General features: G+C 39.3%; 1 protein-coding gene across 3 annotated transcripts; it reads right to left on the bottom strand.

The window, feature by feature from the left end:
• Positions 1–12,203: 12,203 nt before the first annotated feature.
• NOL8 (nucleolar protein 8) lies at positions 12,204–26,575 on the bottom strand. Of its 3 annotated transcripts, none has more exons than XM_065845885.2 (17): positions 26,441–26,575; positions 25,783–25,966; positions 25,551–25,613; positions 24,644–24,722; positions 24,001–24,148; positions 23,041–23,111; positions 20,793–22,722; positions 20,392–20,508; positions 19,016–19,135; positions 18,597–18,681; positions 17,611–17,752; positions 15,884–15,967; positions 14,841–15,106; positions 14,431–14,560; positions 13,928–13,998; positions 13,238–13,320; positions 12,204–12,870 (listed from the first exon to the last, which is right to left on the bottom strand). In XM_065845885.2, the coding sequence occupies exons 2-17, from the start codon at positions 25,919–25,921 to the stop codon at positions 12,817–12,819; spliced, it is 3,582 nt and encodes a 1,193-aa protein (XP_065701957.1). In that variant the 5' UTR covers positions 25,922–25,966; positions 26,441–26,575; the 3' UTR covers positions 12,204–12,816. The 3 variants fall into 3 exon arrangements, with proteins under 3 accessions (XP_065701957.1, XP_065701956.1, XP_071669139.1); XM_065845884.2 differs by having other exon boundaries at positions 17,611–17,755; XM_071813038.1 differs by lacking the exon at positions 26,441–26,575 and adding an exon at positions 26,230–26,400 and having other exon boundaries at positions 17,611–17,755.
• Positions 26,576–26,625: the final 50 nt, after the last annotated feature.

A 26,625-nucleotide genomic window follows, 5' to 3' on the forward strand; every position in this document is an offset into this window, starting at 1 on the left:
AATAAGGATAATTAAGATGTGGTTTAGGGAACCTCCTATAACATGCCTTTATGGAACTATACAAAGACAAAATCGCCTAGATTACATGATTTTCTAACTTTGGTCTGACAACAAAATGACATGCAGCAATAACACAGACCATTTCTAAGGTTGATGCTGAAACACAGTTAAGATGTTTTTAGAAGGTGAACAATCCTCCACTTACCCAATTGCTGCATTTTGTCACAATTTATCTTGGCTCTGCAGTGGTAGAATTCACATCCTTTAATTAAGGTAAACAATTGAATACTGAAAATTTGTTACAGTGATTCAAATACAGATTAGAGGCAGAAATTAAATAATTAAAAATTAAACAGCTTCTGCTGAACTATTAAATATTGAAAAGAAAGAAAGAGGTTAACAGGAGCAAATGAGTTAAAAATTTTGTCTACCAAAGCTTATATCGAAGCTGTTGTACAATGGTTTAATCTACCAGTCTCCACTCTCTTTTGTTGTTGTCTTATACTACTAGGAGATCACTGAATTTTTATTCCCATGATGCCTGTAAGATTAATTCAGCCAATGTCAGTTCTTAAAGACATTGGAGATATTGCTGTTATCAGGCTAGAATTATTTCATACATTTCAGAGTAGGATGTAAGGAATATAACCTGACCTTCATGCTCTTCTCTGTTGGAATGAATCAGCACAGGTTCTTGTGCTTTCTTCCTTCTGCAACTACCGTCTAGGCCTCAACTGACTTACTCCACCAGCTTCAAAGCTTGGTAGACCACTTGTAAAGGACAGGAATAGTCAGAACCATGAGCAGGTCTAAACTGGCCAGCATTTTCCTCTGGGGTGCTGTGGACTTGTCCAGTATCTCCCCACAAGAGCTGAAAGTAGAAATGAGACAGGGAGAGCACTAACTCTGCACATCTCATGGACTAGGGTCTGTCTACAAAATGACACCTCCACTTTCAGAACTTTGTTTTGGTTATTTGCTTTCAATAATAAAAGCAACAGAGTCAATGTCATTTCTCTCCAGTTACACTGAAGTTCTGAGTTTCTTGGCAGGATTTCTTCTCTTGCCAAGAACAAGTAAGTAGAAGGAATGACTAGGTGGTCAATGATCTTTTCCAAACACCCAGCTACCTACTGCACTTCCTAAAAAGCAAAGTGTCTCATCTTCAATCAGGTACATGTCTTAGTAATCTACACAGAAGTCAATGAAATATATGCCAGTCAGAAGAGCAGACCCAAGAACCTACTACATCTACCAAAACCTATAAATAAACGCTACTGAAATATTACATATGGATGCTAGGCTAAAAAGCTAGTTTCAGAGGCTAGTTTCACTGTATATTATTGAAAACATACCACAGCAAATGTGTGTAACTCCCTCATGTCCAGTTGTCATTACATGGCACCCAAAAGTGGCCACTATTTCATATCAAAGTCACTGCTGGCTGGTTTATAGCACCTGCATCTCTAACCGCTTCCTTTCTCGCTGCGTTCAGAGGCCTTGTGCACTATGCAGTACAAACCACTCGTGCTCACATCTCCCCACTGATGACTTTAAAAATGGACTACACAGTGCCTTCCCACAGGAGGAAAACGCCAAGAATTCTTTACAAGTGTCATTCAATGAGTGTTCAGCAAACAGCCCATTTCCTAACTTGCCTTATGAGAACTGCAATAGCATAGATGAAACTGTGGCTTTACAAAAGCAACATGCATGGGCATTTAGGTGAAAAGAAACCACAAATATTCTACTCATGAAAATGAAAGATAGGTTCAACATTTGCACACTTGTTTTTACAAATTCAAAGGAGCAAAGGACTAACTTTTAACTGATGATACTCCACATTCTCAAGCAAAAAAAAAAAGTTACCAACGGACAGATTTAATACCGAGCATTCAAAACAGAAAGTAAAGGCTCTTCCTTTCTTCAGAGAAGCACTAGAAGCTCCACACGTAAACTTTCAGTGGGCTTATTATTTGAAAAGGGGACTGCTCATGTCCCAGAGGTCCCACGTTCTGTTGGGTGAACACAGATCTGTGTCCTTGGTGACCTCCAAGCCTGACAGCTGAGCAGCAGGGTATTGATTTTGACAGCAGTTAAAGACAAATGCAAACAAGACTACAGGATATGAAATACCATCAAGCTTCATTCAGGATCTTGTCAGAAACAGCAGGTCAAGTGACTCAGCTGCACAAAGGGGCTCTGTGTTTAAGAACCTGTCATTTACAGAGATACACGTGTATCCTCCCTGCAACTCAACTGCTGTTACTGTAGGTTGGACTTTGTTACCAAAGCAAGACACTTCTTGCTACCAGATTGACAAACGAATCTGATAATTGGGCTGCAGATGGAAGGACTGAACGATTACCCATTTGCCTAGCAAATGAGAATGTAATTTAAGCAAAAGACTGATTTTCCTCTGTTACAAAACACAGAGTAGTAGACAGGAGATTCAGACATCCCTTTCTTCTGTATTTCTATTATTCAGTGTAACCAGCTGCTCTAAATCCCTAGGAAGTGGGATCACAGTTGAGCTCCACAGAACCAGCCTAACTTGCATTAGTTCCTAAACTGCTCCCGTTTCATTACAGGGCAGGGCTACTTGCCAGTACCATCCCTGTTAGCTGTCCAACCCCCTCATCTCCCCACAGAGGAAGCTCAACTAACACCAGCATTAACCCTTTACAGTTCAGTTCTCCCCAGTAGGGCACCAGTTACACCATGCTGTACGCAGCGGCTTCCCAGTATTCGGGTTACTGTAGCCTTGTTCATCAAAATGGATGTTGGAAAACTGCAGTAAGTGCTGATAAAATCTGTTCATTGTCTCCTAACTCCTCTCGAAAAAGGTGTACACAGAAATTCAGACATTTTTCTGAGCCGCACCGTACAGCTGGCACTGCAGAGTAGTTTACAGAACGAAAACAAAGCACAGAACCTTTTCCTGCTAGATACAGGTCACAACTAAACAATTAAACAAAAAAGGCTCGGTTTAAGCAAGTTCTATTGCACAAATCAGAGCGAAAGCCCCAGGACGTCACCTTACGCCTGCAGTGGAGGAGGGAGATGAGGAAAGAGCATATTAAAAATAAAAGCAGAGGAAGTGCTGCAAATTCTTCCACTTCGCCATCTCTGCCGATTGGCTGGGAGAGCTGTTGCTGCACAAACTCTGCCAGCTCCTGCCGCCCATAATAAGCCCGGCTCTGTGTTAGAATAGACTAACAGAGCTGCAGGGTGAGCTTTATGGAATTAGAACACCCAGTGACCATCCCCTATCAAGCTAGGTAGAAAAGTTTGCCTGAAAATGTCCAACTCCCTGAAATCAACCTGTGTATCCCTGAAATTAAGCTGCGTATTGGCAGCAAACCTTAGTCTATAGACTTCTCAGGCAAAGCCATGCAAACTTGTGTTATAATAGTTCTTGTTTCCAAAGCAACAGAACACAGTTCAAACTCCTGCTGGTGTATTGTCCAATAAAAATCTTTTAAAATTGTGCCATCATTGTGAGAAGGAAAGCAGAGAGATCAAGCTGAGGCAATTTCAAAAGGTACTAAACTGAAAGGAGAAAGTAAATTAAACCCCATTCTAAAAGAAAAACAAGCCATGGGTTTATAATTAAAATACCCTTAAACACCTTTTTTTTTTTTTTTAGTAAAAAAAAAATCCCTTTTTTGTGTGAGCTGTATATAAAAATCAACACTGACAAGACTGTGCCTAAGGGTCTAAAAATCTCACCTGTCCCATCATTAACTCTTTTTATTAGAAATCAAGGCTGTGCCCTAGACCAGGGACAAGTGATGCAAAAATACCTGCTGCTTCAGATATGAAATGGAAAAGCTAACATACTACCTCTTCAACTCCTGTGCTAATGTAGAGCAATGTTGAATTTGGAACAAAACCCAGAAACTTAACAATATGAACAACTTCAGTGTTCTGAGAACTGATATGCTTGAGTAAGCCCTTAGCAGGTCATAGAATTCAATAATAAGCTTTGATCATAAAAAAAGTACTATTAAATTGAATGATCCCAAATAACAGGTCAAGAGACTGAGAAAATCCTCCACGTACAATTAAAAAGAAGTTGATAAGGGTATCTGATTAATTCAGGTTCATTAATAATATACTTATTAGAGTTTTAGGTGTCATTTTCAAAAAATGCATTAATGTGAAAGACCTCAGATGCAGATTTCAGCAGTACGAGGGACTTAGCTCTCCAACATTAAAACCTGATTCACTTGTGGTGAATGGGAAAATTCTCCAATTAGAAAAAGTTATCGGCCAAGAAGTTATGAGTCCTTCCTCACAGGAGCCAGTTACACATGGAAACTACAAGACACACACTTTTTGGGTTTTGCAACAACACCCATTAGGGCCACAAGACAGTTGCATGTGCAAACATGACATTACCAGTAGGCTGTTCTGCAGTTCTGCCAAATGCAAAACAGCCAAGCGAACTTTATTTCCCGTGAAGCTGTATTTGTACATAAAGTGTGATTTGAATTCCACCAATGGGGAAAAAAACAACTCCCTCCGTGACCTGAGAAACTCAGGCACTTCTGAAGACAGAATCCAGTTATAAGCACAAAACTGAAGAACAGAGGCCAATGATACCTTATTTCAACAATAATATTAAAAGTGATCTGTCCACCACCTAAAACTCAATTCTGGGATCACACCATTATTAATATTACATTTAAACACATTAGTATTTCTTCAAAGTATTTGTTTTGTATGAGAATTTTACATGGAAAGATAGATATATGAACAATTATTTTTTGTGTTGAACAAGTAACTGTACCTTGATTTCTTTGCAATAGGGGGTATAACATCTTATCCTGCTGTTCATTCCTGTAAGGAGCACCGTGAATGAAGTCACAATTATTTTCATGTCAACACCATTGTTTAATTAAACAGCACAGTCGCACCCTCTCATTCAAGCTGTGGTTCAGAGCCCTGTGGCTGGGGTGGAGTAGGATGAGATGTAAGAAGGAAGGGATATCTCCTCCAGGGAATGTGAGCTCAGCTTAAGTTGACATATAAAAACTAATTCCCAGCTGCCTTTAAAAAACAAGAAAATAATCTTTAACTCAACAAGAACTTGTTTCCTTCCCAAATAATGTTTATGGGCTATTGTCTGCTTCTGCGCAGAGGAGTGTATCTCAGCAATATGTATGTCCGTCCCTTTATGCACTGGTGAGGCAGTCAGTACAGTGCTCAGCCTCATAAGAATGACTTTTTGCGGGACCATCTTCATTCAGCTGCTCACTGAGGTCTTGGCCTTGCTGCTGATTTTGAGCTTTCTAATATAAAGCGTGTTTTAGCCTGTGACTCCTTACAGCTTATGCTGTGAAACGACAGGCTTATAATGTCTTACTGCAAACTTCAAACAAAGTAAAAAGGCTACCTAATTAAACATTAACTTTAGAAAGACTTACTTCAGTGTGTCTGAACAGCTCTAATCAGCTATCACGTACCTTGGTTTAAAGCAATTCCTACTAACCCACATTAAAATCTTCATTGAAAAATATACGGATTTTAATTTAATTCAAATTACTTACTGCATCTTACATGCCAGTTTCATCTCAACAAAGCTAAAAAGTACTTCTATGAAGAAAAATATTTTCAATTTATGTATAAGCAGAAAATAAAACAAATAGGGCATGAGAAACATTGTTAGATTAAAAAAAAAAAAAACAAACCCAACAACTATGCAACATGACCATCAGGGCTAAAAAGCCAAAGATTTAATCAGATAAATCCAAGTTCTATACATATATTATAAACACGGAGATCTCTTTCAATCTTCTCATCAGCAAACTCATGCACATCTTAGCATCATATTCCCTTTTAAGCATAAACCCTTTCAAGTCGGTAACATCTTGGCTCTTCCTTCTTTAAAGGAAAACACCCCAAAAATACCTTTACTTTTTAAAATGACAATATTCTTCAAGAACACTTAAAAGAGACAGGCCCTGCTTTCTCCTTTTAAAGAATTATCATTTTCATGATATTTTAAAACAACGAGGGAATAGATCACCTTCCATAGAAGATCAATACTATAGGATATCACTGCGGAAAGCAGCTGTATTGTTCAGTTAGCTATATGGCATTTATATTTATCATAGCAAAGTGTAAACTGAAAAGAGAGGGAAAAAAAGGTCAGATGGCATTGTCTTCAATATTCTTAAAGTTAAATGCGGTATGTTCTGGAGGTGGAAAAATAAACATAGTGGGGGGGTACATCCAAGTTTTCTTAAATAGTACCATTGTGCAAAGCAAAAATTACATCAAAATACGTGCACTTCAAATGAGATCTCAAGAGTTGAAAAGTGGAAATACTCTAATCACACATATTCTGATAAATCTGATGTTGAAAAAAGTTGTAATTCCCAGCAGAGTAGTTTCAAACACTGTAAATACTACTTCTAAAAACATGGGTAAAATTCAGCTTTAGTGGGAAGGATATTGATGAATATTAAGCAACTTCTCATAGCATCAACTCATTCTTTTCCAGAGACGAAAGCTGTACATGAAAGGTTTATTATTATCTGCTGCTCCAGTTATGCTGGCTCACAACTGCTAACAGCAAATGTGAGCCACGAGTGCACGGAAGAGGAGAAGGCACGTAGTACGGCTGGGAACCTATAAAACTTTCCATGCCAAACAACAGAGTCCTTTGAAGGCATCGTTGGTTGGTAGAAAAAAACCAAAACAAAACACAAACCAACAAAAAACCTCCTTTCACTTCTTTGCTCAGGAATGAATCACTGGGTACAATCTGCTCACTGGCAAGTTGTGCCTTCCGTTGTGCCAGCCTGGTTAACCTCGACCTAACTCTGCAGTCACCCTTACACCAGACCTGGTTGTACACCAGGGAAATCATATTGAACAAAAAAAAAGAAAAAAAGAAAAAAAAAAAAAGAGAAGGGAGCTGGATCTTTGTCTCTCTGCTTGAATTCTCGCTGGCAAGCAAATTTTCAAATCAACACAGGGCATATCTGCCCTCTGTGCAACTGCCACACTGGACACAGGTTGGCTGTTGTTCTTCCTTGCTACATAATTCTGCCAAACTTTTAACACACTACAAAATGCTCTTTGTTCCACAATTACAGCTACATGCTTATTGCTTATAATCCGTATGAGTTTAGTTTATGCTTTCATACTTTTTGTCTAAACAAAAATCAAAACAACAACAGAAAAACCCTACCAAGCATTGTTGTTCATATTAGCCAAGGTGTCAAAAGTTTCTGGATATAATGAGCAAATGCAGATTTCATATATTAAGCTTTCTACAGTAATCTCCTAGTTGAGGATACCATTTCCATGATCAGACGTTTAAAACAAGAACCTTTTACGTAGCAGTTATCTACACTGATATTTTGGGCATGTTTGCATTCAGAAAGCACTCCATTGCTTGTAAAAATCAAGCCAAAGTCTCCTGGTAAGAATTTTTAGGAATTTGTATCAGACTGTGTCATATGAGAGCCTGAAACTGCCATTCTCCAAGACAAATGTATCAACTCCAAATATATTAATGTGTAAGCAAATTAAACAAGAATGATTCTTCATTTTTGCTCAGCAATATCTTAAACAAAACATGAAAACTTAATGCCTGTAAGACAACTGCTGTTGTCTTTTTTAGTGCAAGCTGCAGTACCAACCGTTTGTAAAGAACAGACTGTTCACCACCATCATAAGAAGTGGCGTTGGTGTGACTTTTCAAGGCACCATTCCACTCAAGTGTTTCAGCACTTACATGCCTTGGATGAGAACAAGTTATCAAGCTATACAGAATCACCACTTCTCTGCTGAATCACAGGAGTTTACAGTGCAATGTAAAATGAATGACCTTAAACCTTTTGTGGTTATGATTTACCACATTATCTCACATTGGCCACGGAGTAACAACATGCACATGCTCACTCCCCTCTCTTCTGACAAGCATATGTTCTTTTAAATACAGTAACATCAGCAGTAGTAGTTGGATAATATTTTTGTATTTTCAAAGGTAAGGTGCACAGCCAGGGCCTGGACACAGGATAAGATTGTTACCATTGAAGTACAGCTGCTCTGTATGAACCAACAGCAAGTAGGCCATGAGTCAGCAGTAAACATGGGCTAAAACCAAGTTTTCATTGGCGTCTTATGTGAATGCATTTTACCTTTCTGTTTCCAAAAGCATGAAACTACATGCAGTTTCATTCAATAACTACATTCAGCTACTTCGCTGAATATACAAACACTCAAACGTAAGTAGCTTGGTAGCAGGACGAAGCCCTCAAGATTTCCTGTCCTAATGATTTGAATGGTATTCTCACTCATCAGTCACAGCAAAAAGTTACATTGCTACGCTGCAGTGTAGTAAAACATCTGTAGCAGCCAGGCCGGGCACAGCTTTCACTGCTCCAGGTTTAGAAGCCTCTTGGGAAGCTGGACCCTTGTTCAGCCCGCACTGAACCTGGTGTTGCTATTTGAGTACTGCTGTACTCAGTCCAGCTGGATGGAAGATAACCAGTGATACGCCTTCTGAACATAGCACAGCCATGGCCTTGGGCTCCCGGGACCTTTAGCGAGAATGTCCTCACTCTCAACTGAACAAGCTATTTTTGGATTATACCAAATCGACGTTAATAGATCTGCAGTAATGAAATGCTGGTTTAAAACAGCACCCGCTTTCTGCAAAGATGGGTAGTGATGGCATCCACAGGTGTTCCTAAAATGCTGTGCTGCTCCAATAATTTCTTGAAGGCACTTCATACATCAGGCTTTCTGGGGAAGAGGAGAGAGTGACTTTACATGTGGGGGGAGGAAACAGCTATGACATAACAGGGAGCCGAGTTTTGCTTCTGGAAGCAACTGGTGTCTCATTTTTCCTCCTTGTTTTGCCGCCACCTTTCCCACCCTCCCCTCTGCACTGGGGGCCTGGAAGCTCACAGCACACAGCCACGGTCTGGCACAAACAGTGGGGGCAGCAGGGGCGTCTTTTAGGTTCCCATGTACTTAGTGTCAGGCAGCTGGGACATACTAACTCACATTCAGAAAAAAACAACTGCCGCTCTGAACAAGTTAGTTCCTTACCTTGTGTGCACACAAACCTAGTAACTACACAATCTGCTGAAAGGCAGGGACGTTGTTTTACCAACAAAATGGTGTAAACGGCTTGAAAGAGTGTAGAACTGGTTACCGTGAAACAGGGCAGCAGAACCACAGATGCAGAGAACTCCGGGCTGCGCAGGAGACAACGCAGAGCTAAACAGAAGCTAAAAAAAGCAACAAATGCAGCCCTGTTGGAAAAGCAAAATGCTGAGGAAGAAGGGAATGGGACGGTAGGTGACGTTGGGTGAGATTGCCTCCCCCTGCTGTCTTACCGACACCGGCTGCCACCACCAGGGAGAACCCGATAGAGCAGCGACACGGGCCCCATGGCCGCCACACGGGCCCCACGGCCGCTCTTGCAGAGCGACCGGCGTCCGGCTGCCAGCACGCAGGGTTTATATCCTGCTGCTGCTGCTGACAGAGCAGGTGGTTCCAGCGAAAATGTCTCCTGTTTTCCACACAAACCAGCAGCAATACCCAAATAGAATATGCCAAACATCTGACTTGAAACACCACAGGGGAAAGCACAGGATTGTAAGGAAAGCTATATCAAAATACAGAGGGGATGAAAGGGAAGACTGAACAAAGATACTAAACATTAATGTTTGGAATATCCTCAAATATGACAGATGAAACATTATGATGAAAAAGCCTACTGAATTTTAAGACATGAAAATGTGCCACCTTCATAATTTTGCAAATATGTAAAAAATCTTTCAAAAAGCAGTCAGGTATTCCTTTGCCCAGTCATGTAAATTTAATATAGTGATTTGATATAGCAGTGTTTATTCTCAAAATATTCCAAGGACCTGAGTAATCTGAGTGATTAGATTCCAGGAAGGCACTGACCGTTACCACAAGCAGTCAGCCATTTTGTGCAAGCATCAACGCTGATCCACGCCTAAGTGCAGATTTACTAGAAAGGATTTTCTAGTAATGTGCTACTGCATAATATCTACTGGCAAACTGGTACAAACATGTTCCTTGTTATGGTAAAAATCAAAGAGAATTTAGCTTAATACTCTTTCACCTTCTCCAGGTGAAGAGAAATGCATGAAAATCCATGCAGGTTGAAACATGAAAACTCCAGCAAAGTCAGAAGGGCTGGTCGTATGTGCCCAGCACTTTTATTTCTTTGCGAATTTGGGGCTTTGATGAACGTGTCTAATGCCTAAAGTGGCTTGAAAAGATTAGGTTTGACTGAAACCCTACACTGCTGTAAATAGTGCATCATTAGGCCTCTTCAGCCTACAATGCCCGGTGTCCAGCGGTTCACAGACCATGTACCACAAAAACCAGTTCAATTTAAGATCTTCGCAAAGCAGCATGACACACCAGGGTATTTAAAAATTGAGTCTGATCTCACAGCTTTCAAACATAAAGCCGGTTACCTACAAACTTATCCTTTCATGTTTGCCAAAGAATGAGATTAAGAACTTTTTGTTGTTGTTTTCAAAGTTCTAGAATGTGAAATGAATTCTGATGACAGAAAAACACCCAACATGAAAACATGACTCAGACAAACTTCAGAAGGTATAGGGAGAAAAAAAAAACCCAAACCAACACACTTCTGAAAAAAATACAGTTTTTCTTCTTCATCTACTCAGTACTTTGGCTATTCACTTTTTGATCTGCCATCCTCTTAACTTGTCCCTCTCAAGACAAGACAGTTTTCAGCTTGCTTATCTCATCTTTGTGTTCTATTTTGCCAGTCATTGATTTGCCATTTAAGCTCTGGTTTACCCAAAATAAATGACAAGGGAATCTCAGTGGAAGAGACATACATAAACCTCTCCATTGCTGACCATTCACTCCTACCAATGTTCACAGTCATCTCCTAACACACCTGAGCGTCCCATCCTTCTGTGAGGGAAAGATTCTGCAAAGGTCCAGGAAGGAACAGGTAGGGTAGGGAAGATAGAAACCTTCCCTTGCCAGACGCCTTCTTGAAGGCATATACAGATTTCTTGTGCAGGGAAAAAAGCAAGCTGAGGGAAACACAGAATAGAGGCCACTTACCCTCAGACACTTACTATACCTGGGCTAGTTACATGGCAGCCAAAGCAGCTGTTTTATCAGTCCCTGGGGGCTCTTTGGCACCAGTGCTGCAGTAACCAGGGCAGGAGGAGCCCCTAGGGGCAGGCAGCCCAGGCTGTGGGCTCTGGTGAGGGCCCAGGCAGCAGAGACAGTTCCTGACCAAGCAGCACTGAGTCCACTGCAGCCTCCACCAGGTGTGACAGGGTGGGCAGTACTTAGGTTCAGGCATCCCCCCCACAAGCAGGCCTGACCGAAATCAGCCCTGCTGTGCAAACCCTGGGAGTTGTCCTTGGATGAATCTTCTCAGGAACTCACTGTTGCCATTTGCCATGACTCGATGGAGCAGGGCCAGAGCAAAGCATCCGCCCCACAGCCAGGCACAGGGCCTACTGGGGCGGCCAGTGTGGGGTGAGAGCAGTGGTGGAGTCTGGGCTTCAGCCTCATGGAGGAACTGGAAACAGGACAGGGGGGAAAGAAGAGCAGGGACATCCTGCACCTGCCGTATGCTGGGGCAGCAGGGGCTCATCCATTTTCCTTTCTCCATCAGAATGCCATCATGGGAGAACAACAATGCATATCCAGACCTCGGTGACAGGCACAGCTGCTGCGATGCCATGGAGTGCCTTTGTCCCCAAGGCCGGGAGCACAGAGAGGGAAGGGGGAAAGTTGCCCAAGCTGCACCCTGGGGCTCTGTGTGGGATCTCTGTCTCGCCAAGGGCTCAAAGCAGAAGGACTGCGAGTGAGAGCTCTGTCGGACAAGCCTGTGCTGCTGTCACTTTGTCTGCAGAGCCATGAACCCCTTTGCTTCTCCAGGCCCTGGCAACTGTTCCTGTGCCGCTCCTGCGCTGCCGAGGGCACCCACAGAGGCTGCTTCGGCTTGAGGACCAGCGGGGCCCTCTGGGAGTGTGACAGCTGTGCTGGCCTGGGCACTGGTGAGAGGCGAAACACGGGGGTGCCACGGGGCTGGGGACGGGCAGAGCCAGACAGCGGGCACCGGCTGGGCTCGGCAGAGCCTCTCTGCTCCAGCAGACCCTCTGCAGCGTATAGGACACATAAGGACATAAGACCTTACATGTAAAAATATCATTCATTCAACAACAAGCATACAACACCAGCAACATTTGTCCTTAATATTCATTAATGTATGTTATTCAACCAGAAAGTATAAAAATCATCTCTGTGAAGAAATACAAATCTATCAATTTCATGAATCTTCCTTGTTCCATACGTATTTTCATAAACTTCTGGTAAACTCCTAGTCTGGAAATATTCATAAAGGAAGCTCAAACAGGATCTCTATTACATTTGGCAGGATTCAGGTTATATTGTCTTACAGAGACGGAGCTACTGCTTGTTCTCAATCCTGTTCAGCACTGGGGGCTGAGAACACAGCAAAATAACCCTGTGCTGTCTGCATCAAATTCTCAAAAATCTTGCAAAGCATTAAGTCACAAGTAAACCATATAGGGGGGGAATATATATTAAAAAAAAAATAAATCAAACCTTGGTACAAAGATTGAATTGACACAATAAACATGTTCCTATTTAGAAACAAAGTTGAACAGTCTTCCCCAATATTATTTCCTATTAGACCTCTGAAAGAGTAGAATTTTCCAAGTAGCATTTTTCTGCAACTTCTTCAAAGAAATAATATACTGGTCAGAGACGTTTTAGGATAAGGAAGATTTATTGTTTTGCTTTCACTTTCCTTCTTGCATCTTTATGCTTCTTCCGGCATTCCTGAAAATATTTAACATAATTTTTAACATAATATTTAACATAATAATTAACAAATTTTAACATAATATTATGAGAAGTTTCTAAATAGACCTGGTTTCTCTCAAATACTTTTTTTTTTACATGCAGTGGAAGTAATTGATCCTGTACAATACAGAGATTCAGTAATTGACCTGACTGGACATCACAGCATGATGTTATACACACTTCTACACTAAAAATTTTTAGTTCCCTTATAATTAAAGCTTCAAACCCTTCTAAAGGTCTTGAATTAATTTTTAATGCAAATTAAGCAAATAAGCAGCAATGTTCCCTCCTCACACTGAGCTTTCAGCTGCAGTTACCAAGTAACAGATGTTAAAACACTCACCTCAAGCAATAATCTACGTCTGTCTTCCCAACCATCTTTTTCTTCGCTGAGGTCTACTGATCTACAAAATAACTTAGGGCCCTCTGCACAAAACAAAGAACAAATTAACATGGTTAAGCACTTCTGAATATATTGCTGTTTGTAAATCTCATGAGCAACACATCAATACAGTCCTGTTCTTCATATTCCGCTCTTGCCCCCACACCATGGTTGGCTCAAACAGAAACATTATGTATTACAGCCTTGCCTACTAAGGAGAACGAAAGGCAGCAGCTTAATACGCTGAAATAGAACTTGCATTGCAACAGCATCTGTGTCATTAAAACCTCATCACCATTATCCCACATCTCCCAAGAAAATTTATGCCTGCTAAGTTAAAGATCCCATACGTCTGAAAGGATCCAAAACGTCCGTATAACTTCAAGTGAAAAAAAGACCAGCCATATTTCAGGCAGTTATCTGGAAATAGGAAAACAAGATAGCTGTCCAATATTTATTTTACCAGCACTTTCTCGTGGGATGTGCTACCACAATTCATCACACATGTAATTATGGAAATTTGCATTTTTTATTTTTTCTTAAACCTCTTGTCCATGTTTTAACTACAAAACATCGATATCCAAGCAGAATTTTTCTTCATTGAATTTCAGTAACAGTTTAAAAAAAGGGGTGAAAAATAAGTTTTTATACCTCTTAGTCGCTCATCGTCTTTGGAGAAGAAGAAAAATCTAGTACTTTCTGTTTGTGGTAAAGGGAAAAACCTAGACAAACACAAAGGAATTTTAGCATCATAAACGTTACCATCAAATTCCATTAAAAGCTGTAATGCTTCAGAGAAATCATCTGCATTGAAGAACATTACCCCATAGTAACCAAATATAGCCTTCTATTAAAAAACATTTATTAAGAAAACTTACTATATATTGAACTTTGGCCAAACCCACTGCCCAGTTAAGTTCTCATGCACTGAGCTAGAAACTCAGGTGTTTTATTCAACTTCAAATCAAGTGTGGTGTTGGGAGTTTTGAATCCCACATTCTGTGCATCCAGGCGTGGTTTCCTAAGAAGAATTTCCATTGTTCAGAGATGCAGAATGAAGATATTAGTCTTCCACGACCTGAGTGCTGCTATCAGTATTCTCATAGCATCAAACTACTACAAGCAAGCAGACAAAAAATACAAATATAACTTGCATTTCTTTGTCCCCTTCATTTTCCGGTGCCTCTGGTTCATCATCATCACCCTCAGAACTGCTGTCTTGGAAACGTGGATCTTCTTGCCATGGGACTTTAACAGGTTTTATTGTTTCCAGTACATAGGGCTCTATAATAATATCATAATTAAAAAAAACCAAATCAATTAAATAATAGTTCCTTCACAAAACACCCCTTTCCAAATTCCTGGAATACAAACATGAATTAATTTGATTGACATACAACAATCTTGGCAAGTATAAGAGATGATCATAATGACTTTGCATAATTACTGACTTTTGCCTCTGAAAATCCTCCAGATTCTGAATTTCTATACAGCGTATTACTCTATAGCGCCTGACATACGCTACTCCTTAGAAATTGTGCTATTATATCTGTTCTGCTGTTACCTTCTTTTATGCCCGACTCCTCCGGGTCTTTAAAGAAGCAAAACTTGAAACCACCAGACTCCTGTGCTGCATTACTCCCAACATGGTCAGGTGGGTTGGAGTCCTCCGCCTCGTCTTTGTCCCAAGGTATTTCTTCATTTTTTTCTGATTTGCTCTTTGAAGAACCAAACAACTCTTTTAAATCAGCAGAAATATGATAATAACTTTCTTTAGACACTTCAGGCGGTTTCTCGTTCTCTTCCCTCTTCTTCTTCCTTTTAGCTTTACTGAAATGAGATTGTTGAAGAAGAGTAACACAGCACATTTATTTTTCAAAGAAAGGTTCCCTAAGAGGCAACCTTGCTATTCATGTTTTCCTAAACTTACCTAAGCACACTAATGATTTTGGTTTTTCTTTATTTTATTCCCCCCCCCCCCCCGCTTTTCTTTCTCCTCTCCCTGTCTTCTTTCTTAGCAATGCCAGGTTCTGGTAATAAGGTATTCCCTATTGCCAGAAACATGTTTATAGGGCAGCATGACTATCCTTCTGGTTTAGACTTTTGACCCATTTATTTTCACCCCCTCCAATTTACCCACCCTTTGAGGGTAAGCAGTGGGGAAACATCTAAGGTTTGACTCTAAAGGTAGGAAGAAGTCTACTTTATAATTAACCACATCCTGACTTTTCTCTTAATATGTGATAGCACATAAATTAAGATATTTAGCGGAATTTTTTTTCTGGCATAAGAACTATTAAGAGCGAAATTTTTTTCCTCACAGACTTGCAAATCTTAAAGTCCATGACGTGAAGCAGAGGGCCAGCATGAAGATGAGAAAGGAAGACAGAAAATGGCATGCAGAGAGTAGATGGACCAGAAACAAAAGATGACATTACATGGTGTTTTTAGAGGTCACAATTATGATTATATCTTGATTTTAGCAATAACAGAGAGAACTAAAGAAAAAAAAGAGCAGTCCGTATAGCTTCAAACTCAGTCTTCTGCTATAGCCATCATTCCACAGGAAGAGGCATCACAATTTTAGTTACCAAGTTGTAATATTACCTCTCTTTTTCTGGAGCACTTGGTTTCTTTTCAAAAACTGCATGGTCCTGTCTTGTGGGATCATAGCGGAGAGCATTTATATCTCTATAAACATAGAAAGGAAAAGAAAAACCATGAGATATTGCTAAATGTTCTACTGAAAGCTACCCTAAACCTTTACAGTCAGATTCAAATTCACATGGACTCCTTCATTAAAAAAAGGTCCAAATCAATCCAAAACTTATCTGGAATTTAGAAAGTACCTGCTAGTCAGCGTCCAGGTCAAGAAAAATTAGGAACAGAAGTGGCTTTGATCAAACTGTAATACTTGATATAAAACATGAACCTCAAGTTGTGTGTTATGCACTAAGTTCATACCTGCACCTGTTCAGCTTTTGAGGAGCTACATCAGCATGGCTATCCATACTGATATATCTATCCGTATTGACTACTTCTAGTACCAAACGTTGCATAAATCAAACAGTCCAAGGGAATAAAACCAAGCCAAACACAAACAAACAATGAAAAAAACCAAGAAACACAAACACAACCTCATTACGCCCACCTTTCAGAATTTAAACATTTTGGGAACTTTCAGCCAGAACACTCTACGAAATGTTGAGAGCTAATATTTTTATTCCCACAGATTTGCAAATCTTAAAGTCTATGACCTGAAGTAGACTGACCCCAACACTAGTGTAGCAAAGCCCACACTGCCTTATGGTAATGCAGGAGGGTAATCACTTATTTACCCTCCTCTCCCTGAATTAATGCTTACGGGATTAATGCTTTTAAAAGGCTACATACTAGATCAGTCACTCGATATTAGAGAACACCATAATTCACAAAATTTTCCCAAGATAACCTCTGGCATTGCACCGATTATTTTGCCCTCTGCTTAGTCTCTAGAAAATACACAAAAATTTGTACAGAAGTCATAGAATTAAAAACAATTGTGCAGCAGTCACAATGGTATTTGGCAGTCGGCAGTCAACTGCTGCACCTCCAATAGTGACTGCCAGTAAAAGTTTACTAATTGCACAGTATTTCATTACCCTTAACACTACTAAGTTCCATCATTGCAGTCCACAGATAAATGTCTGTTGAACTGCATAATTAAATGTCACACTATTTCCAACAAATAGTACATTTCAAACCAATCTCACCATCCTCTAATGAAGTCTAGAGCATGTTCAACAGCAACATACAACAAACTCCTAAGCTAACAAAGAAATACTTCAAAAGTAGAAATATAGAGAAATGAAAAAAATAAAAATTCTCCACTGGAAAAGAAGTTTGATGTTAATGACTCGTAGGTCAGAAAAAACACAGTAACCTTATTCACTGCTAGGAAAGGCAGGGTCAAACTCACTGAGCTGCTGCCCAACTCACAGGTTCTTTGTTTAGCCAACTTAAGTTTGTCTCCACAGAGAACAGAAATACATCTTACATAAGCAAGGACTTACTAAAATGTTAATTTTCATAACCAACTATCCAATCATTCAAAATCTCTACAAGAAACGCAGGCATCCAATAATTTTTTTCCCCTAAAATCATGACAATTACCAGTTGTATAATCTATTTGGACACTCAGGTTGGGAAGCTTCATTAAAGGCTGAATTCAAATGCACGCAACAGAGAAGGAAATACTTTTATCGGTAGTCTCGGCAGAAATTTTAGTTGTGAAACACTGGCAAAAGTTAACCCTTCCTAAAATTCCTCCTTTTCTGATAACAGATAATTCATACTTGAATTTCTTAGCACTTGTGGCTGTTTTGGTTGTCTTAGGTTGTTCCAGGTCGATATTCAAAAGGCTTCCCAGGATTTGCAAGTTTTTCTTTTTCTCCGCAGCAAGCTCTTCTTCCTCATCTGCCTTCGAGATGTTGGTCTCTGCTAGGAGAAAAATAAATACATTATTTTTTCCTTGCTGTGGCCTGAGTAAGCCTGTAACATTCGATATACATCATTAATACTACAAGAGCTCACAGATAACAAGACATCACTTCCTTTTTATTAAAATCTAGAGGCGTTATTCCTTGCACTGTAAAAACTTTGTTTAGAAATGTCATGGGCATTTATTTCATGAGAAAATCAGATCAGTTATTTCACCTGTTCCCTTCTGATATCACATAACTGTGCAACTACTCTGCCACTGATCGGTGCAGTACAAAACATCACACTAAAGCAAAGGCAGTAACAAAACCAGGCAAAATTTTAAGTTTCAGAAATAAATTCTGAATTTTGAAAACTAGATTAATAATTTTGCGCTGGGGGGAAGAAACATTTCAAAATTGTTGCTTTTTTCAGCTTTTCTGCCTTCTGCTGAAAAAAGTTGTTTTGTCTTTTTTTTTTTTTAAATCTTTCTAAGGCTGCCAAATCAGCTGTAGACTGTAGGATGACTACAGTTCAAATGAATGTAGTAGTCAGAAAGTTTATCACAATAAGTTGCCACTTATTTTGTGAAAAACATGGATGAATTCATTCTGATATCACCCTATATTAAAAAAATATTTTCAGATACTGATTTACCAACCAAGTACATCTCATTCAAATACTTCTGCACCATACACATATAAGAAAACACAGCTACCAATATATACTACAGCCACAGTGTTGGGTTTTTTTAAGGAATCATCTAAGAAGCAAAACTAGCCCTTGTTTCAAGCATCCAAAATTAAAGCTCCATGCTCTAGCCCTCTTACTATCATTGACCAGGAAACACAAGCAGGTTTACCTTCCTCTTCACTGTCACTTTCCAGGAATCGAGCATCCATGCGAAATCTTTCATCTGTCCCAAACCGTGACTGCAATCTCAAGAGCTAAACAAAATGAAATAGATCCTATTAAGTGCCAGAGACGAAAACCAGCAACATTCAGTAACTTTAGTTTACTATCATTATGGCAACATACTAATAACCTTTATATTTTGATGTCTTTTCCAGAAATATCTTTGTATTCAAAGATGACAACATCATAGAAATTCCTCCCACTCCCCAACACATATTATTTTCTCCATGGCTACTGCTTGCTTTCTTTAAAGAGAATTCCATTGCAAGTTTGTTGAAATCATATTCAGCAAATACACAAACCTACATGTTACATTCATCTTGAGTTGTGTTATGGAGGCTTAGAAGAACACTAAATTGCACTTACTTTTTGACCAGCTTTGCCTTCAAACTGGGGCTTAATTTTGAATCTCTCATCGTCTGTATCATCTTGCTCATCCTCACTGCTTTCAAACAGTTTTCCTGAAACTTTAGGAGCAGATTCAACCTTTGTTAAAAAAAAAAAAATAGAGAAAAGCAGCTGTTCAAGTAAGTTGGAGAAAATAAATCACTATAAACTGGAAAGCACATAAAAAAAGTTTATTTGAAAAAGTTTATCTGATTTCAAGAACAACCAGCTCACTTGCTGATCCATGCGCTTCAAATCTTATGTTGAATACACACCTTTAACAATCCTGTTTTATAGGACTATTAAATTTTAACATCAGCAAAATATCCACGTAAAGAGTAACTCAGGTTTTAAAATATCAGAGTTGGGTATAAAACCCCAACTTTCTGCTTATGTCAAGGGAGATAAGTTTTCAATTAAAAAATATCAATGTCTAATTATACCCTTTCTGAGCAAGCCTCATTTCTGGTCTAAAGTCTACTGCATAGTTTAAGTCAGTTGATAAATATCGATGATTACAAAAGGTAAGCACTCCATGGCTTCAAAACATATTTTTCATGGAATTAGAGGTTATTTTAAAGAAAATAAAAAAGACACAGCAGGGATTCTAAAGACAAGGTAACAAATATATATGTGAAAAACATGCTAAGTGTCAGAAAAAGTGAGAGAAGGTTTTATTTGAATAGTAAGAATGGTCCTAATCTTAATGCATTCACGAAGAAAAACAAACAAACTAAAGGAAACCAAATGGTTTAAAGCTTTAGCAGAGATGCGACTAAACAATGTGATGATACAGGAAGTCCTATTTCAGGAAAGTACTTAATTGTGTTGAAAGTATGGCAGTAAAATCCCGAGGAGTTGGCTAAATAAGGTCTCAATTAGGTAAAGTGTAAAAATGAAATCCCACACTACTCCTCTGGACCCCGACCTCACTTTAAAAACAGGACACTGTGTTAATAGGGGATTCTTTGTCCTCAGCATTGGAAAGAACAGAGTCCTATACTACTTGAGCCAGATCCCTTCCCCTTCCTTTGATTAATAGCAGAAAAATTTCAAAACTAATTATGCATAAGCACTATAACTTAAACATTATTTTTCCTTTAGCATATTCTTTCATATATATCTCAATCTCCTTACAAATCCTCCAAATTCTCCAGCTTTATCGGATGAATGATTAAGTTCTTTGAGACCTGTTTCATGTTAGCAAAAATAGGTGAATCTCTCATATTAATTCAAACCTTATCTACATTTTTCTGTCACTTCACTATGAAAAATCACCTTCAGAATAAAAGACATAGCCATATTGATATGGAATTACCTGACAGAATACCGGACTTTTTCCCAATGACACTTACTTCTTCACGCGTATTTCCCAAACTCGCATCTTTCTTCAACATCTCATCTAGTTCAGCTTCACTTTCCACATCTGAATTGAATATGACGTGTTTATGTTTTCCTGCTGGCTGGCTGTCCTATGTAAGAGTGAAACTGTCAAGTCAAACATAGCAAATACATGCTAGTCATACATAAATATAAGACATTTCCATGACACAAAGGGAGGATTCTGCTGTTCCTCTTGCAACTCTCAAGACATTTCAGAAATTAGGTAACCATCATTTTGTATACACTCAAAAGAAAACTAGCAATGTAACCAGAAATTCCAGAATACGATTTTAAAATATCTTAAATCGCATATATTAATTTCTCTTTTTCTTTTACTGCATACTATTCAGATAGAAGTTGTGAGTGTGATTACCAGATTTGAAAGAGCTCCTTGAATGAGTTTCTTCTGTAATTCTCTCTCTTTCTGTCTCTCTTCTAGAGCTGCCAGCCGCCTCTCGTTATCCTGCAACTGTCTCTTTTTTGTATTAGGTTCCTCTGAAGCAGTAGCACGAAGACAAAATTCCTTATTTTCCAAAAGCTTTCTCTTCCCATTCTCATATTTATTAGTTCCACATTCTGGATTTTCATTGCTTACATCCCTCTTCATTTTTTTTGAAAGTATTTTTGGGCTTTTCAGTTGTCTTTTAACACGTTTCTGTGACACTGCAATGTTACTATCCACATCACTGCTCTCATCTTCACTGTCATCGGTACTGGGAACAGCTCCACGCTCTGAATTTTGGTCTTCTTGCAAAGATTTCACATTTTTGTTCTTTCCTTGCAAACGTGGCTGGGAAATGGGCTGATCACTCTCACCTGCCAAGGAGGCAGCCTCTGTTGATAATTCCCTATGCTGTTTGCAACGCATATTTTGTCTCTTTTTACTGCTGTCTTCAAGTGAAGACAATGGATGGTTCTTAGGCTGTCCTTTAGATGACTTCTCCCCACCATAAGAAATACAAGCTTCAAGACCTAAATTCTCTCCAGCTGTCTTCTTTAACCCAGTGCTGTCCTTAGGTAACTCCTTTTCACAAAGGGACCCTATTCCTCTGAAGGGCTGATATTTCAAACACGAATTATTTTGTCCCTTGGAGCTTTCTTCATCAGCATTCTCCTCCCCTGCTAAAATGGCAGCAACTATATCTTCAGGACAGATACATTTTTTCACTCCAGAGAGAAATTTAGAAAGTTTTGGTTTATTTACAACATTAGCCTTAGAATTCTCTTCAACACTGTGCTGACTAGAACTCTGTGCACTGTCTGATTCTTCTGCTGGCGTTCCAGTGTTTTCAGTAGCTAATGCTTTTAAGTCATCTAATGTAAGGTCTAAGCGATAGCAGTTTTGCATCATGGATTCATAATCAGAACTGATTTCAGACTCCTCTTCCTCAGACTCTGAACAAGAGCTTTCACTATCATTTGACTTTGTTGTACTGTTAACTGCTTTACTCCGCAAAGCAGCAATTTTGGATTTTTTAATTGTCCCTTTTCCTTCTTTCAAATTGAAAGTCTTCAGTAAGGAGTCATTTACCAAATCACATTTTTTGTTACTTAATATTTGTTTATTTTCTACCTTCACCTGTTTAGAATCTTCTAAAATTGCAGTTTTCTTGCTATTTAGATCTGGAGTTTTACTATCAGCAATGATTTCATCTGTATCTGCTGAATCATAACCATTATCACATTCCATTGTCTCTTTATCTTTGTAACTTCCTTTGATAGTTTTCTTTATGGCATTTGGATTGCTTAAGGACCAGTGACTGTTGTATTTTAATTCAAAATTATCCCCAACAATTTCCAAGTGGTCACTTTCAGTCTCTTCACTTTCACCTTTCTGTATTTCTCTCTCTTTCTTTACCATTGCTCTGATTTCCTCTTCAGAATCAATGTCACTATCAGAAACACTCATATTATTTTGAGCTGTAACTCCAGAAACATTGCTTTTATCTGACAATAAACCTCTCCCTGATATTTTGCTATTAAGACTGCTTAATGGAAGCATTTTAGACTTCTCACTGGATCTGGATTTTGATCTTTGATCTAGCTGTGATGAGCTTGCGTTTTTTGAAGGTGACTGGCACACAGAAGGGAGAACGACTGCTCCATTCAGAGCCTCGCTGCCCAGCTGCCGCAGTTTTTTAGGTGGCTTCTTAGTTACAGGGAACTCTCCTTGCCGTTTCTTGTTTATGCTGTCATCTCTTCCTTCCAAGTGCCAAGTAAGCTCAGATATAGGAACCACATCTGTCAAGTCTTGCTCCAGCTTCCTAAGGTTATGGCAGTATTTTGATGGGTCGTACTTCACAATGTTAGTCTGAGTTAAGGAATTAAAACACCACAATTCTTTCAGCAAGCAGACTTCCAGTCTTTATGAAGAGGCTAAATTCTACATGAAAGGACAACAAAGAGTCCTTTTCAACATCACCATCATCAGCCTTTAAGTAACGGACTTGCAGTCTACAAAAATTCTCAGATCACACAAACTTACTGCAAGATTTACTTAAGGAATTCAATAAATCAAGTGTGATGTAGTAATCAATATTCAAGACTGTTAAGCAAATGTTTCCCCATATGCCGAAAGAAAAAAGGGAATTATGCCTTTGCCCAAGCAATAAGAAAAGGATATTTTATTTTTTTGTTGACTCCTAAGGTGCAGGACAGGCAAGACTCGACCGAATTTACCAACAATCCATTTCTAAAAGAAAGCAAAAACAATCAGTGTTAAAAAGGGAATGGAAGTAACCCTGGAATAAACCAATATGTATACTCTTTGATAACAAACACTAATAAGGAACCATCTCTGACTCATTCTTTTTTTGTTTACTCTTAAATGAGATATATTTGTAATGTGCAACTTAGCTTCCTTCTCAAAAAAAGAACAAACCAAAACCAACCAACCAAATTTTTACAACCTGCAAATAAAAAGTGACAATAAAGAACTGAATTTCTTTACAAGCACTATTTTTAACATGAGGGTTCTGGTTTATGAATTAACAGTGATAACTATGCAGACAGGATCATTATTCTTTTGCCCTTTTCCCCTTTCACACTAAAAAAAAAAAAAAAAAAAAAAATCCCCACACACTCTCCAAAAACACATCGTGCCTCAGAAATGATTTTGAAAACTTTGCAGTAAGTGTAATTTTTCTGGCCTAAATGTTCACGTTCGATGATTTTATTCTAAATCTTACTTTATAAGCACGTGCAGACCCTAATCCTGAACGTGCTGAAGCACAGAGGTTAGTTCCTGACAACCCAGCCATCAAAAAGTTATATGCTGTATAAAAATAAGACACATTCTCTTTACATGCTTTTAAGGGTGACACAAAGATATTCCTGACATAGATGAGTAACAGAGCACTTACTAATTTAATATGACAGACAGGACAGTACCATTTTTAGTCATCACAAAGAAGGACAGGAACATTCCACATGTCTGCACATAAGGTATTTTATACACTACTTTTCACAAGTTGCACTGTCACACTTAATATAAGTACCGGTTTGACATAAATTTAGCTGTAATAAGCTTGTGCCTGATTCTGGCTTTTGATTTCATTCTCTGTCTGCCTACCCCACCATACCTTATGGTCTGGCACCTCTGTACCTGGTACTGCTTTCATGTGAAAGTCTACAACTCCAGCCTTTTTCAGTGAGTCTAACAGACATGTTTTGTCATTTCTTGGTGGTTTTTCTTTCTGTAGCTTTGCCTCCTCCCTCTCCACGGTGAGCCTGTACCAAAAAGTACAACATATGTGAAAAAAGGTCTGCATGTGTGCTAAATTAGAGCTGGCAGTGACCCTCAATGATCCTTGTGCACCCCTTCCAACTCAGGACATTCTATGATTCTCTCCCACAGAGCAGTAACCATTCACAACTTCAGGAAATTAACAGATGTGCTACCTTTAAGGCAGGGGTGTCAAACTCATTTTCACCGGAGGCCACGTCAGTCTTGCGGTTGTAGTTACATTTATACAATCCTAAAATTACATTTGGCCCTTTGAAGGCAACCGCGAGGCTGATGTGGCACCCAGTGAAAATGAGTTTCACACATCTGCTTTAAGGGAATAAGGATGCACAACACGTTGCAGTATCTAATATGCATCAAGTCCACAAATGTAAACAAAAACTAGAAAGAATAAGAGCGTAGCAGATGAAAGCACAGGCAGAATGCTATCAAACAGAAAAGGGTAACTTTAGCAACACAATTTGTTTGCTAATTTTTACCTGTGCAAAAAGCTTTCTTTGGCCAACTCAATTTGCAGTGTCCCTCCTTTCCATTTAGATTTATTTAAAATTGACATGCCTATAAAACAAGGAAATGGAAAATGAGTATTTTCTATGTAAAAAAATACACATTAGACCTAACTACACCTCCTTCTAAGATAGACTGAAGTTTCTTTAGCACTTCATTACTCACTGAAGTTTGTGTTTGAAAGGTCTAATACCCAAATCTTAAACAAAAAGGTATTAATCCAAAATTAAAGTTCTGACTTCAAAAGAGTCATTCAAGTCTGTCTGGTTCAGTTCAAATTCAAAGCTCAAAATTCGGATACACGTACTCTGAAGTTTTTTTACAGTACTGTTGGATAGGTCCTTCTCTACACAAGAACTTTCGTACTTCAGCTTTCCTATTCCTAATGGCAGCATTCCCTGGGTAAAAGGACACATTACCAACCCCTCTCTTCAGGTACAGATACCTTCACCTGTCATTTTGCTGCTACACAATACACAGGTGGTATTATAACACTGCCAGTAGTTTTGTAATCCAACCATTTTGGGATTTGCAAAATTGCTTTAACAGAAGCATGCTTTACGTAAACTCTGCTTTGGGTTTCCTCTCATGTCAAGTCACTTCTAATGTTTTACGGACCTGATGAAAGTGTTCAAAGCTAATTTCCTACATCTTTTCATAAAAGGGTTAGAACAAACTCATTACTTGCTTATTTCAGTCACAACTAATCTTCTTAATGTACTGACACCTATTTACTGAAAACTCCAGTAAACCACCTTCCATAAAACTGCAGCTTAAAGAAAATTAATATGACAACAGAATCAAACAGGGTCTATCTTGACCACACCCCAATTTGGCTCAAAAACATAAATTACTTAAAGAAAAAAAAAAAATACTTACACTTTCTAAGATGTGCATCAGAAATGCTGACACTGATGTAAGCAAAAGTTTTCACGGGGTTCCCTGATAAATGATAAACATTCAGTTAATTTCTGTCATTTCAGTGTTTCCTTTAAAACTGAAAATTAAGCTATTTCCTGAAAATAAAGTGTCTCTGCAGCAAAAGCACACAGCATTGCACATAACACATTGAAAAACAATTAACTTTTAAAGGATAATGCAAAACTGTTACCTTGATCATCTTTTCTGGTAATAATCTCTGCATCCAAAACATCCCCAAACTCGCCAAATCTTTCTTGCAGTTCAGCCTTAGAAACCGTATGGCCAAGCCCTCCAACATATAAGCGTTTTGAGACCGGTTTCTTCTCCATGTTGAAGAGTCAAACTGTCCCACCCGTAACACACACTCTGTGTTTCTGTAAGAAAGCAGTAACAGCTTCCTAACACACTGTACAGATTAATGTAACCATAACAGAAAATTAAGGAACAAATCATTCCATCATAGGTCCTCCACAAAGAACTTTTTGGGAAGAGGGCCCCTTTGCTTTACATTATTATAACGTGCTCTGCTTCAGTGCCACTAAACAGCGTTACTGTACGTAACCAGGGTTTAGGTTTCGGGTTCTTTTTAAGCCTCGGAGCCTGTGAGTGGGTGCACGGCACTGACAACAGCTCTTACCGGTATGACCTCGCTAGGGATTTTCTGAGTGGGGGGGGAACAGACACAGGGACAGGGGCGAGCAAAGCGGAGGGAAAAAAAAGGGGCGCGAGCCACCCCACACACAACTCCTGCCTCCTAGGAGAGAGCGAGGCCCAAGTCCCAGCCAAAGGCCCAGGAGCACCCCAGGACCCGCCACCTCGCAGCCCTCACGACCACGCCGCTCTCTCACCGCCTCCATGCGCGAGCCTCCTAGCGCAACTCAATTTATCGTCCCCCCAGCATCCCTTCACAGCGCTCCCTGGGTTCCGCCTCCTGGGGCCGCTGGATGCTCATTGTCTCTCTCCGGTTTCCTGTTTCCGACAGGTCAGATGTGAGGGGAACACATGGGCTGGGTCGTGTGACCGCGGACGGTTC

Source organism: Patagioenas fasciata, chromosome 10 (assembly GCF_037038585.1).
Source record: "Patagioenas fasciata isolate bPatFas1 chromosome 10, bPatFas1.hap1, whole genome shotgun sequence".
Classification (NCBI taxonomy): domain Eukaryota; kingdom Metazoa; phylum Chordata; class Aves; order Columbiformes; family Columbidae; genus Patagioenas; species Patagioenas fasciata.